At 44.5% G+C, this 12,469-nt stretch overlaps 1 protein-coding gene across 2 annotated transcripts; it reads left to right on the forward strand.

The window, feature by feature from the left end:
• On the forward strand, positions 1 to 12,137 carry si:dkey-103j14.5 (isoaspartyl peptidase/L-asparaginase). 2 transcript variants are annotated; one of them, XM_062463001.1, is made up of 7 exons: positions 1 to 156; positions 877 to 1,074; positions 2,206 to 2,348; positions 5,697 to 5,860; positions 9,118 to 9,236; positions 9,383 to 9,493; positions 11,404 to 12,137. In XM_062463001.1, the coding sequence occupies exons 2-7, from the start codon at positions 888 to 890 to the stop codon at positions 11,613 to 11,615; spliced, it is 936 nt and encodes a 311-aa protein (XP_062318985.1). In that variant the 5' UTR covers positions 1 to 156; positions 877 to 887; the 3' UTR covers positions 11,616 to 12,137. The 2 variants fall into 2 exon arrangements, with proteins under 2 accessions (XP_062318985.1, XP_062318986.1); XM_062463002.1 differs by having other exon boundaries at positions 2,206 to 2,297.
• The last annotated feature ends 332 nt before the right edge of the window (positions 12,138 to 12,469 follow it).

Genomic DNA, 12,469 nt, shown 5'->3' on the forward strand with positions numbered 1-12,469 from the left:
ACTATGCTTCTGTATTTGTGACCTGATTGTTCATTGATAAAAAAAAGAAATAAAAAAAAGCTTGTTGACAAAGCTCAACGAGGGATCACGTGTCCAAACACCACTCCGGTCTTGTGTAGTTTAGGATTGCGGAGCCTGCGAATGTGAATAGCACAAGTGAGTATTTATTCCTACTTCTTCATTCTTATTGTATGTGATACTTAAAAAACTAATCTAAATGATACATGCAATGGAATACGTGGAATGGAAAACTGAATTTAAGTTTCCACTGCTTGTAGTTCATTGTGCCGCCGCATTGGCAAGATTAGTCTACGAAGTTTATCATTCATTTGACCAGAAACTACGGTTTAGCGTAAGCTAAATCACTAAATACACTTTTCTACATTAGACACAGACAGAAGATTATGTCACTTAATTGCGTTTTTAAGACACTGCCTTGAAAAATGCAACACGTGAACAAATAGATCAAACACGTGCGTCAGGTGTAGCCTACATAAGCACTAAAGTGCTTACAGTTTTTTCGTATTGCTTAAGCACAATTTTGAAAACAGGACTCAATTTGTCAAAACACAACACACGCTTCACACAACCAGACACACAAGTAACACCTCCAATCTTTTGCAAAATGAAACACTTTGTTAAAAACGATACAGTCTGTATAAAAAACAAATTCTGTCACCGTATGCCACACACATGGTTCATAAAATTGGACTCTGTTTGAACCAGTTACACACAGTTGTGCACAATTTAAAACACTTGTTTATAGTTGTGCAGATCTGGGCTGCTGTTTTGCTCCTCGAGTGTCAGGTTTCACTAACTGTGTGTTATTAGACATTTTTGTGAGCAATCGGAAAAAACTATAATGTTTGTCTCAAGGCATCAGTAGGATGAGTGCCGTGATAGTCGTCCATGGTGGAGCTTGGGCCATACCAGACGATCTGGCCCAGGCATCGGTAGCGGGGGTCAAGGCAGCCGCCCAGCGGGGTTTCTTAGCCATGAAGACGGGAGCCAGTGCTCTGGAGGCCGTGGAGCTGGCTGTGAGGACCATGGAGGACGACCCAGTGTTTGATGCAGGTAAGCCCATGTTTCGAAATAACCTGTAACGCTTAGAAATTCTGAAGACTGTTTTTCTATCATCCGTTTCACTCTTTAATTTTTGGAACATTTTGTACAATGACTTAAGATGACTTGATAGTGATTCCTGAAAATTATATCAAGCTCTACAGACTGATATGTTGTGGGATCCCCCAAAGTAAAAATAATGGGGGGTTCCCCTAGACGCGTGGAGGATTTCAGACCCCCTCTGTTGAACCCAGCATGCGCCTCCCGGTCCTCTAAACGAGTGCGCCCCAGTGGACGGTCTAAGCTGGAGGCTTCATGCATCCACTCTGCCCCAAACCAACAACTGACACAACACACTGCACTGGCTGCACTGAAAACTTTGCCAGTAGTTTCGATGGTTCAGAGAGCATCTCAGATCTCAAAACAAAAACTTTCACCAGTCACAGTTTTCCCCGGATCACTTCCCAGTCCCAAGGTCATTCTGGAACCTGGCCGAGCAGGAGCTGAAAGGCTTTAGAGGGCAGCCGTCGTCAAGTTACACACGGAAACCTTTTGGGATAAAAAACAAGACACTTCGTTAACACACTGGGCTTGTCTGAAGTCATCTCATCTGTGATGGCCAACTGCCACATTAGGTGAAACTGCAGAGAGTCCTTCAATCATTGGAGCGAAATAAGCACTTCATCAGGAGGTCATTTTATACGTCCTGACAGACAGGAAGGGAGCGATGTCCAATCAATAAACAACTAATGCATTCGCACTTTGAGAGAGGAGAAATGTGCTTAGAGTGATACCCACAAGTTCAGAAGTGTGCTGTGATACTGTTATGTTGTCGTTAGAGATAGTGTCTTATACTGCATCTTTATTCCTATTGCAGAACTGACAGTTGGATGTGATTTTTGATGTTGGATATTGAATTGCTACCAGAATATATCACAAGTATTGTGTTACTGTGACTCAGAAGTGCAACGTGAACGTTTGCATAAACCGACACGCACCATATCACATTATACACACTGCCGCTGCTGTATGTCTGTGTGGTTTGCTATACTTTTATGTAGCCCAAGTGAACTCCACAGTTTGGTCTCGTAGACTCTTAAGTTATAGTGCATGACTTCTAATGATGGGGTTGCTTTGTTTAAGGTCACGGGGCGGTACTGAATGCTGATGGAGAGGTGGAGCTGGATGCCATCATTATGGACGGCAGGACCCTCGCTGCCGGAGCCGTGTCTTGTGTGAGGAACATCCCCAACCCGGTCTCTCTGGCAAGGGCTGTGATGGAAAAGGTTACCTTTGTCTTTCTCTCTCTCCTCCTTTCTTTGCTCCTCTTCTCTCTCATTTCAGGTGAACAAAACCTGTCAGTGGTTTCCCGAAGGCAGCAGCAACTGTGCTCAGCCTTAGTATCGACTTGGAGGCTTAATCACCTGTCCAGTCGTTACCCTTTTTGTGTTTTGTTTGAAGAACAATGAAGTAGTGGATTTTGTTCCGGTTTCGTTCCGTTGCCAGATGAATTAAGCCTCCTCTGAAACATTGCAGCATTCCTTTTAGCCAGCTTGTCACCTTCAAAAGAATCTTTTGTATTTTCAGGCTTCTGGGTCGTTAACCAAATATAGCCCCTCTCCCCAGAACTACTGGAGGTGCCAGGTCAGACATTGCCTGGGAAACGAGTAATGATTCCAGTGAGCGCTAGGCTAGGGATGACATGGAGATGTATCACCATGACCAGAAGGACGAGTGGTTCTTCTTTGGTGTTTCACTAAGCAGCCCAGTGGCAGTAGAAGGACTATTGAACGTCCATATTTTAGCTACACGCACGCACACACACACACACACACACACTGTCCATCACTGCAAGAGGTTTTCTGCAGACAACTAATTCCAAAGATCAAAGGTAGTGTGAGATAGCTCTCAGGTTCAATAGCATGGGGGGAGATAATAGGAGAGGTTATCAGGCTCTCTCCATATTCTGCCATTCAGATTATATTATATACTATACCATATTTTCCTATCTTGTGTTGCTGCTAACTTCTTACGCTCAAAGATGCTCTCTGGAACTTGACGTTCTCGAGAATGACTGGGATCTGAAGGACTGAAACTCATGATGGACCTCAATGTTATATACATTCTCGTCTGAGTAACTCCCAGCCTGTTACAAGTCTGTGCTTGGTTTCTCGAAGCTGCCTTGGATTGGCCCCAGCAGTCCCCTGCTAATATAATACCCTTTCCAGGTAACCATGGCAGCAGCGTCCTAACCGAGGCTCTCCTAAAATCTGCATACTCTCACAAGGGGGATGACAGTAGGTTGTTTGTCATGTGCTGCTAAGCAACAACTTACCAGTGAAGGAAACCCTCGTATGTCAGGGCGCATGGCGTGTTTGTGTCAGGGAGAGCTTGAGGTGGTTTCTGTGGTAACGTCAAGGCCTTGGTACGCATGCACCCTCTGAAATGACCCTCTGTATAAGTGTACTGATAGCATCCTATCTGTTTACCTAGGCAACACCCAAGATTCACCTTGTCACTCCAGGACAGCGGGAGGCTAAACGCTGTTAGGATAGATGCCCCAGGCTGCCTATCCCACCCACCCCTCCTTGAAAGACCTTGCTAGTTTTTGCTGTGAGCTGCCAGATCTGTTGAACAGCTCTGTATTAAATATTCATCGGGGGAGTGAGTGATCAATGCTGCTATCAAGCTTCACTGACCCTGTAATCTGGAGTGCACTCAGTCTGACAGAGAAAAATCACTTTCATAATCGCCTAAATATTTTAAAGTTTCCCAATAGGACTAATGGTCTCTGTGTGTCTCCCATTACAGGCCGAGGGGGAATAATGTTCCTACAGCTCAGTAGTTTTAACACAGGGACAGACGGGCGTGAAAGTCATTTTAAACATTCACAAATGTTATTGTTTTTATTAGGGTGTGATCCAAAGATCTCAACATATACCGCTGTTTAAGTTGAATGGTTGGAAATTAGTCCCACACCATTAAGTAATATTCTCTGTTGTCAGGGAGATTCAGTCTATTATCAGGGTTTCTATGAAGGAAATGTGAACTTTTCTCATAGAGACATAGAGACATCATATGATATTATTAGTGAAATACTGTTGAGTCCTCTCTTTCTTTCTCTTTCTCTCCATCTCTCTCTCTCGCTCTCTCTCTCTCTCTCTCTCTCCCTCTCTCCCCCCCTCTCTCTTTCGGTCTCTCTCTCGCCCTCTCTCCCTCCCTCTCTCTCTCTTTCCCTGTCTTTCTATCTCCCCCCCTCTCTCTCTCTCTCTCTCTCTCTCTCTCTCTCTCTCACTCTCCCTCTCTCTGTCCCCCCTCTCTCCTCCCTGCCAGAGTAGCTAAGTGTCTGAGGAAGGTGTCAGGACAAGAGATGTTCACCCAGCAGTATAGATTAAAGCTCGTCTGTGAATCAGCTGTCATAGATAGAGTTACTGCACAGCCATGATGGGCAGGTCAAGGTGATATCACAGACCTCAGCGCCTGTCTGACGTCAAGGTGATATCACAGACCTCAGCAGCTGTCTGACGTCAAGGTGATATCACAGACCTCAGAAGCTGTCTGACATCAAGGTGATATCACAGACCTCAGCGCCTGTCTGACGTCAAGGTGATATCACAGACCTCAGCGCCTGTCTGACTGGCCAGTCCTCGTGTTTACCAGTCACATCTATTCTATTAAATTGTGTTATTATATCCGGAAAATACAGCATGACTTTATAATACTATTTTCTGTATCAACGCTGATTAAGTCTTTTTTTATTTTATTTTATAAGACCTAAGTGTTTTTGTTTTTTAATGAGGCAACTTGGACAGCAGAACATTTTTAGTTTTGCAGCAACAGAACACATACTCAGACATCTAACCCATAGTTGCTCTACGGGTCAACTACATCTCTGTTTCTTTAGAAAATAGAGGTTTTAAAGTGGCTGTAAAGCAGAACTGAAAATTAGTTTTAAGTTCATCACACCACAGAAGAATGTGTTGTTACCTACCCATCCAAATTCAAATGAAAAAACCCCACAGACATGTTAAATTAGGCTTTGAAATCGTGGGAATATCAGCAGTCTTCTCTGCTTGATACTGGGGGGGGCGTGTCGCCTGAAGGAGCTGAAGCTCCGCCCCCTCGAATTTATTGAATTTAGCAACAACTAGCTAAATCAATTGCAGATATCAGAACAGTCCTACCTGCAATCTCTTGTGTTTTATGTGTTAATTACTTTGTCTTTGCATCATATCAGCTGAGTAACAGAATGCAGGTTATATAAACCGTCTGTGATCTGACGTAGATAGGTGGCTGTGACGTAGGAAGGTTGGGGTTTGCCCCGCCTAAACAAAACCTGAGCTGAAAATGTGTGAGAAACTGTTCAACGGTCTAACTCCACATTTCAGTCAGACAAAGTTTTAGAGATTTGCACATGCTTTCAGCAACTCATTTCACACACATATAATGTACTGAGAAGCAAATCATGGAAATAGCTTTACAGCATCTTTAAATCTAAACGATGTAACTGAACATGGATACTCTGGCGTATCCATTCATAATTAACTCGGTCTTGTACGTTCTTAATGACTCCTTCTTATATGTTTAGTTACTATTATAAATACGCTTCTCCTTGTCATGTCGTTCCATCTCAGACCAACCACGTCATGCTCACAGACAGAGGTGCCAACCGATTCGCTCAGAGCATAGGCATCCAGGAAGTGTCACCAGAGAGCCTGGTCACGGAGCAGGAGCGGAGAGAGTGGGAGAAGAACAGGAAGTACTCCAGCGGAGTGAAGGAACTCTTTAACTCCCAGTGGTAAGGTCCACCGTGCCCTGGTGTGACTGGGCGAGGACAGGGCCGCGGGGTACATATAAGATTCAAACGTTAATCTGCTGCAGTAGACTTCTCTCCTCACCTTCCACACCCCCGACGGTACCTCCCAACAGGTTTTACTTTGATTGACTTGGTATACGGCATCTACAGTCCATTCAAACCAGGTTGCTGCTACTAAACGTGACTCGTTTGTGATGCAGTATCAGAGTAAGGCGAGAGCTGTCAAATACGCAGTGGCAACTGTAGATGATGCTGAAGATGATGCTGTATTGAACAGAGGGACAAGGCAGGTTGGTCCCCTGAGAGTGGGGGGGGCGAGGGGGGCAGCTAGCGACGGCGTCCAGGAGTGTGGTGCGGCGGTGGATCGGGTGATAGATGATGTGGCAGGAACAGACGTCCCTCCCTGAGTGACAGGACACAGTCGACGACAAGACAGCCGCTGCGGCAACGTGGAAGCTTTAGTGGTGAACTTCACTGACTCGTGGAGGGTGACCCTCCCGGGAGTTTCTTAGAGATGTAAAACAGCGGAAGGGAGAAAATTACAGAGCACAAAGACAGGAAGAAAGGGAGTGATGGATGAGACAGATAAATAGCTATAATTTTGGAGAAGGTCTGCTTGCTTGCAGATGAAAGCTAGGACCTTGTTTTCTGTTCTGTGTGAGGGAATACAAAAGTGAAGACGGTTTCAGATAGTAAATAGCTATCTCCTCCACTTAAGAGAAGCAGAGAAGCTAGGGCTGCTTGGATGCTGAATAGTCTGTCCAGACACCACCACCGTGCCAATTTCCACATCCCTCTCTTTTCTCTGTATATTTTCTGGGTCTCTATCTGTCTCTGCGTTTTCGTTTGGCAGCCCTGCAATTCTAGAACAGCGTGACCAGTCGGAACCTCCGGACTGTATTGGAAGACTCTCACTGTGATGAGAAATTTCAGACACATGGACTCTGCTTTTACTGTCCAAACAAGCACTGCAGGGTCTCGCAGCTGGCTGGAATTGGGTGTTATTTGTGGAGAGAAGTTAACAACTTTTCCTCCTAAAGAAAAAACAAACACAAATATTTGCCACCTGTTTTCATGCTATGAGAAAGTATACTTTTGCTTGGCTGTACACGGAAGCTGCTGTGTGCATGTTTACACACAGCAGTAATGCCAGTAGCTGGCTGTCATGTAGGTCAGTGAGAAAACCTGGCTGTCCACTGAGAAACAGGTATTGATTGTTCATGGGGCTTTAGATGTCAGTTAACCCTGGGTCAGATTCATCCTCTTCACCATCTTTTTGAGAGAGCTTCTTCTGACACACTGGGACTCGTCTGCTTGAATGAAAAGAACCAGCCGTTGTGTAAGTCTTGGATGTAAAAGCCGTCCAGTGCGCCACCTGTCACCCTCACAACGCCCCCAAGGTCGAGGCCTTGATGTGGGCTGGAGAGCCTTGCCCCAGGAGGGACTGGAGGGATGGTACATTGATAAGACAGATACCGTTTTAGAGCATTTCAGCATCAGAACAGCAGGTTAAGGCCGCGAGGAGTAGATAAATGGGATCCGGAAGGTAGGCAATGAGAGCTTGGGGGTCTCCGCAGTGCCCTGTCGAGGAAGAGACGGGATGCTGAGGCAGGAACGGGGCCCTGGAGGGGCCAAACGACAGTTGGCAGAGCTGAAGCCTCCGCCGTTAGCTCCCTGTGATCCTGCTGCTTCATCACCGATGGGTCCCTGAGCTCTGCGGATAACAGGCCCCTGGAGGCCTAACACACACAACATCCTGCCACTGGAACTCCAACACACGCCTGTCTTAATGTGGGGCTTTTATACCCAGAGACCCAGAGCTCAAACAGGCTGACCCTAGCTCATCATCAGCATGGATATCAGCCATCAACATCCTGGCAGAGGTGAACAGAGCCATTAGAATGCAGCACAGTGCCATTAAACTACAGTGGCAATTAGCTGTGGTCTTCATGACCTATTTTAACTATGCACCTTCGGAGGGAAAATCTCATCAATACAGACCAGACCCCGAGGACAGAGTTGGTTTAAAATCAGCTGTGTCTGGAGCATTTTCAGACACAAGGCTCTCGATGGCCCCGGTGATGAGTCGCCTTACTGTCGTTATTAACAGAGTTCAACGGCACTGTTCCCTCCTCTCTCGTGGATCCAGTGGAGCCAGCTGTGTCATGACCTTGTGGGCTGAAAATTCACTCTTGGTTGTTTCTTTAATTCTCTCATTTATTCTGTCTGACTTGGACAGACTGGGGCCCGCAGCATGTTCAGCACCGCTTGTTCCACGAAACACGATTAGGCCTTGAGTGTCTAGATAAGAACCCCTTTCAGTGGAGAATCTCGAACAACCTGACCTTTCAACAATTTTTATGAGGGCTAGGATTGATCCATGACTTGGGAACAAGGCCTCCTGGTTTTGTGCTCCTAGAAACAATAGCAGAAGGATGTCTCAGGATCGTCTGTTCGGCCTTTTAAAGAGATCCTTCATCCGTCTGGGTCCAGGTCGTCTGAATGTCCCATTAGTCAGCTAGCACACATCAGAGCCACATCAGAGTCAGGAAGAGCCTCGGCTACGCTCCTCGGCTCTTCCTGACTCTGACGCATTATCCCTCCACAGAAGACGTTTTTAGCTTCTGTTTTCAGCCGATCAGTGTGATCCGGACAGTTGTGATTTAATAGAGCAATCAGATGCCCTTCACTGGTGATTGATGTTTCCTTTCAAGAGTCTGACGAGCGATCCTCCACCAACTGCTGCAGACCAATACTCCTTTCCTTTTGTTGTTAGGAGGCAGTGTGGTAGCTCACCCACTACTTGGAAATATTAGTTTGGGTGTTTGTTTGGTTCGCCCTTGGCCTACCCTTCTCCTAGTGACACGCTCTGTTACAACGCTGTCTGGCCTGCTGCTTAGGTTTTTACCCAGAAGGCAATGTTTAACAGGCTTGATAAAATGAAATGAATATATTCTGCCTCTTTAGAGACTGGCACACCATTCATCTAGTTCAGTTTAGTGTTGTTACCAATGTTATCACAATCCTACATTCTCTCTCTCAGCTATAATCAGAATCTTACACTGTCTCTTTCTCTCAGCTATGATCAGAATCATACTCTCTTTCTCCAGCTATGATCAGAATCATACTCTCTCTCTCCAGTTGCTACCAGAATAATATACTGTCTCTTTCTCAGCTATAATCAGAATCATATACACTCACTGACTCCTGCTATGATCAGAATAATTCTCTCTCTGCAGGGGACATGACACTGTAGGGGCAGTCGCTCTGGACTGCTCTGGGAACGTTGCCTGTGCAACGTCAACTGGTGGGATACGAAACAAAATGGTCGGCAGAGTAGGAGATTCCCCTGTCATTGGTAGGCAAAAGTTGTTTTTGGAAAGGTTTTACTGAGTAACTACTGTTGGCAGTCCAAACATTGCCCAATAACTTTCTGGCCTTATCATTGTAGCAAACATCTCACCACACTTACATGTTTTCCCTTCCTTGGCACCTGTGGGTTAGGCTCGGGGGGCTATGCTGATAACCTGAGCGGAGCCGCGTCCTGTACAGGCCATGGAGAATCCATCCTGAGAGTCACTCTGGCCAGACTCATCCTCTTCCACATGGAGCAAGGTACGGGATACACACACAGCATACACACATGTACACACACACATGTACATACACACATGTACGTACACATGTACATACACACCTACACACATGTACACAGACACATGTACATACACAGCATACACACATGTACACACACACATACACACATGTACATACACACATACACACATGTACACACACACATACACACATGTACATACACACAGATATATACACACATGTACATACAGGCAGATATATACACACATATACATACATGCAGATATATACACACAGATACATACATACAGATATATATATATATACACACAGATACATACAAACAAATTCATACCCACATATACATACATACAGATACACACACACGTATATGCAATACAGATCTGTTGTCCTTGGTGAAAATAGACTGTCTTTCTGTTTTTACCAGGAAATACTTATTGGGTCAGGAAGTATTCATGAAAATAATGAATTACGAGGTTGGAATGCCATTCATTGCGGGTGAGGTTTTCTGAGTAGTGGGTCGTAAGTCACAATATTACACACCCATGTAATTGGCCTACTTCTCTTCTGGCAATTCAATGAGTCACACAGCAGCAGCTCTTTACGTCTTTTCTGCCTTCATGTTGACATGATGGATAGCCACTTGGTTATGTTATTACCAAATCTAGTCATTTTATTACCAAAACTCATACAGCACGCAAGCCGAGCGGAGCGACAAATTCTAAATTGAATTGCGTTGGTGACTAATGTGCTATCAATTACAAACATGTCAGGATGTGGGGAACAAAAATGCCTGCTTAATGAGGGGCTGTGGCTATCGCATCTTAATTGCTCTCGTAAATTGAATTCATTTTGGGATTTGAATTTGTTATTTGCTTCTCCCCATGGAGCAGGGGGCGTTGCTACAGGGAGACCCCACCACAGTGTCTGCATAGCTACTCCCCTCACACCTGGATCATGACACGCTTTCCTTTAGTATTCACCTTTCCTTATAAACGCTAACTTAACAACACTGTTTTGACTTGCACTAGGCAAAAAACAACATCTATTTTTTATTTATATAAAAAAAGACACCTAAAAATACTACCCTCATTAGACTTTACATCCACAAATCCATGTGTTTATTTGTATATTCATTTTTACCAAGGGATCATGCTTTGAAGCTTGTCACTGGATGCGTTTCCCTTCTGTCTACCAGCCCAGGCAGAGCTACATCCACACAACCATCAGGCTTGGGTGTCGGACCATATTGTTGAATTCATGCAGGTGCCTGTGAAGTTTTGACATTAGCATTGCCAATCATTTTAATTGGTGGGCAGGAGGCGGAGGTGATTGAGCTAGCAGAGGCTGCAGTTGGCTGATAATGAGGAAGTGTGTGTTGAGGGGTCAGTCAGGCTATTGTTTGCTGAAGTGTCCTCTGGTAATGACAGGAAGGAGACGGGGAGAATGGCTGCAGCCTCACTGACGCTCTCTATCTCCTCTGGGTTCTTTCCCTCCGTGTCAAACGCTTGGCACTCACACAACCCACTTCTTGTTCATTCAAGCTTTGATTCAGACTCTCTGTGACTTGCACTTTTATTTGGTTTTGCTGTCCCCGAAGTATTGGCGTAATTAAAGTATGGTTTGACTGTACTGCCAGACTGACTTGACTTTAAAAAGTAGTTTTAAGGTCTGATAAGGTGTAAGACTGGTGTAAGACTGGTTTTGTGTCGCATACACAGCAAGATGGCTTAGCTACAGTGGGTGAACACAGGACATCCTACTGTACTGCACAGATGAACACACTTCTGCCCAGGAACCTAAATCTATTTGCTTTATACAAATCAAAATGTTTTCTGTTACAACAACACACCATCAGTTCCACTCTCGTCTGTCCTCAGTGTATCAAACGTGTTTTGTCCGGACAGGTAAAGGCACCGCCGATGCTGTGAACGTTTCCCTGACCTACATGGGCGAGCGTGTCCGAGGAGGAGGCGGGGCCATAGCGGTCTCTCGTACGGGGGATTGGGCCGCCTGGTTCACCACAGAGAGGATGGCTTGGGCATCCCTGGAAGAGGAGTGTCTGACCTATGGTTTAAACCCAGGGGAAGCCTTTAAAGAGCCTGTGAACATGCATTAACTGAAGAAAAGGTTGATGCTGTGAAAAACATTCTCCATCTTTCTCAGGCATCAAGTTCTTAATATATGGGTCTCTGTGGATCATAATTGACTCTCACTAACCTTTATTTAACATTGTTGAAAGGTTAACTGTCCCAAAACTGGACCATCTCATTTTAGATTCACATAATATGGTACTTTGTAGTGTGAATGTATGTACTTTCAAAGGTTTGAGGAGAAATGTTTTTAAGGACTTCTCAGACACCAGTGGGATGTGAGAAATGTGCGGTCGAGTAAACTAACCCTGTTTTATTCCACATTCTCTTTATAGTTTAAATAAGTATTCTCTCATCCCACCTTTTAATGATTTGAAAGTGATTCTACAGCCTTCTCCTAGCCTAATGAACTAACCCCTGCAGAGTTTAATACTAATTAACATTTTGGATTGTTTGATCAGTAGGAATTGGGTCTAGCAGGGGTATAGACTATATCTTCATCCCTGTATCAGCTGTGGATGGAAAACAGATAAACAAGTTTTATGCCAGATTTTTTTATTTATTAAGATTCTATGCATAAGTACCACATAAGGCATAAACCAAAAACTAAGACAAACATCAAAAGCACACAGTGAATTTACATAGTGTGCTTTGCAAAGTACAAATGAGCTGTCATATTAATATAGAAATAATAACATTCTTTATCTTTTATTCTTTTTCATCGTTAGTCTTTTTTACCATGTAGTCTGCAAGTTAGACTTCATGAATATAAATTACATTGTCAACAACCGAATAGCTTATTTGTCGGAAAATGTAATAGCCTATCATGTAAATGTTACCGAATCATATTAAACGTAAATTGTATGGCCAGATGAAAATA

The sequence above is a fragment of the Osmerus eperlanus genome, chromosome 6, assembly GCF_963692335.1.
Source record: "Osmerus eperlanus chromosome 6, fOsmEpe2.1, whole genome shotgun sequence".
NCBI classification, from domain to species: domain Eukaryota; kingdom Metazoa; phylum Chordata; class Actinopteri; order Osmeriformes; family Osmeridae; genus Osmerus; species Osmerus eperlanus.

Coding starts and splice junctions, on each gene's coding strand:
- si:dkey-103j14.5 (XM_062463001.1), top strand. CDS start 888: ATGAGTGCCGTGATAGTCGTCCATGGTGGAGCTTGGGCCATACCAGAC. Junction 5,861..9,117: donor GAACTCTTTAACTCCCAGTG/GTAAGGTCCACC, acceptor CTCTCTCTGCAG/GGGACATGACACTGTAGGGG. Junction 9,237..9,382: donor AGGAGATTCCCCTGTCATTG/GTAGGCAAAAGT, acceptor CCTGTGGGTTAG/GCTCGGGGGGCTATGCTGAT.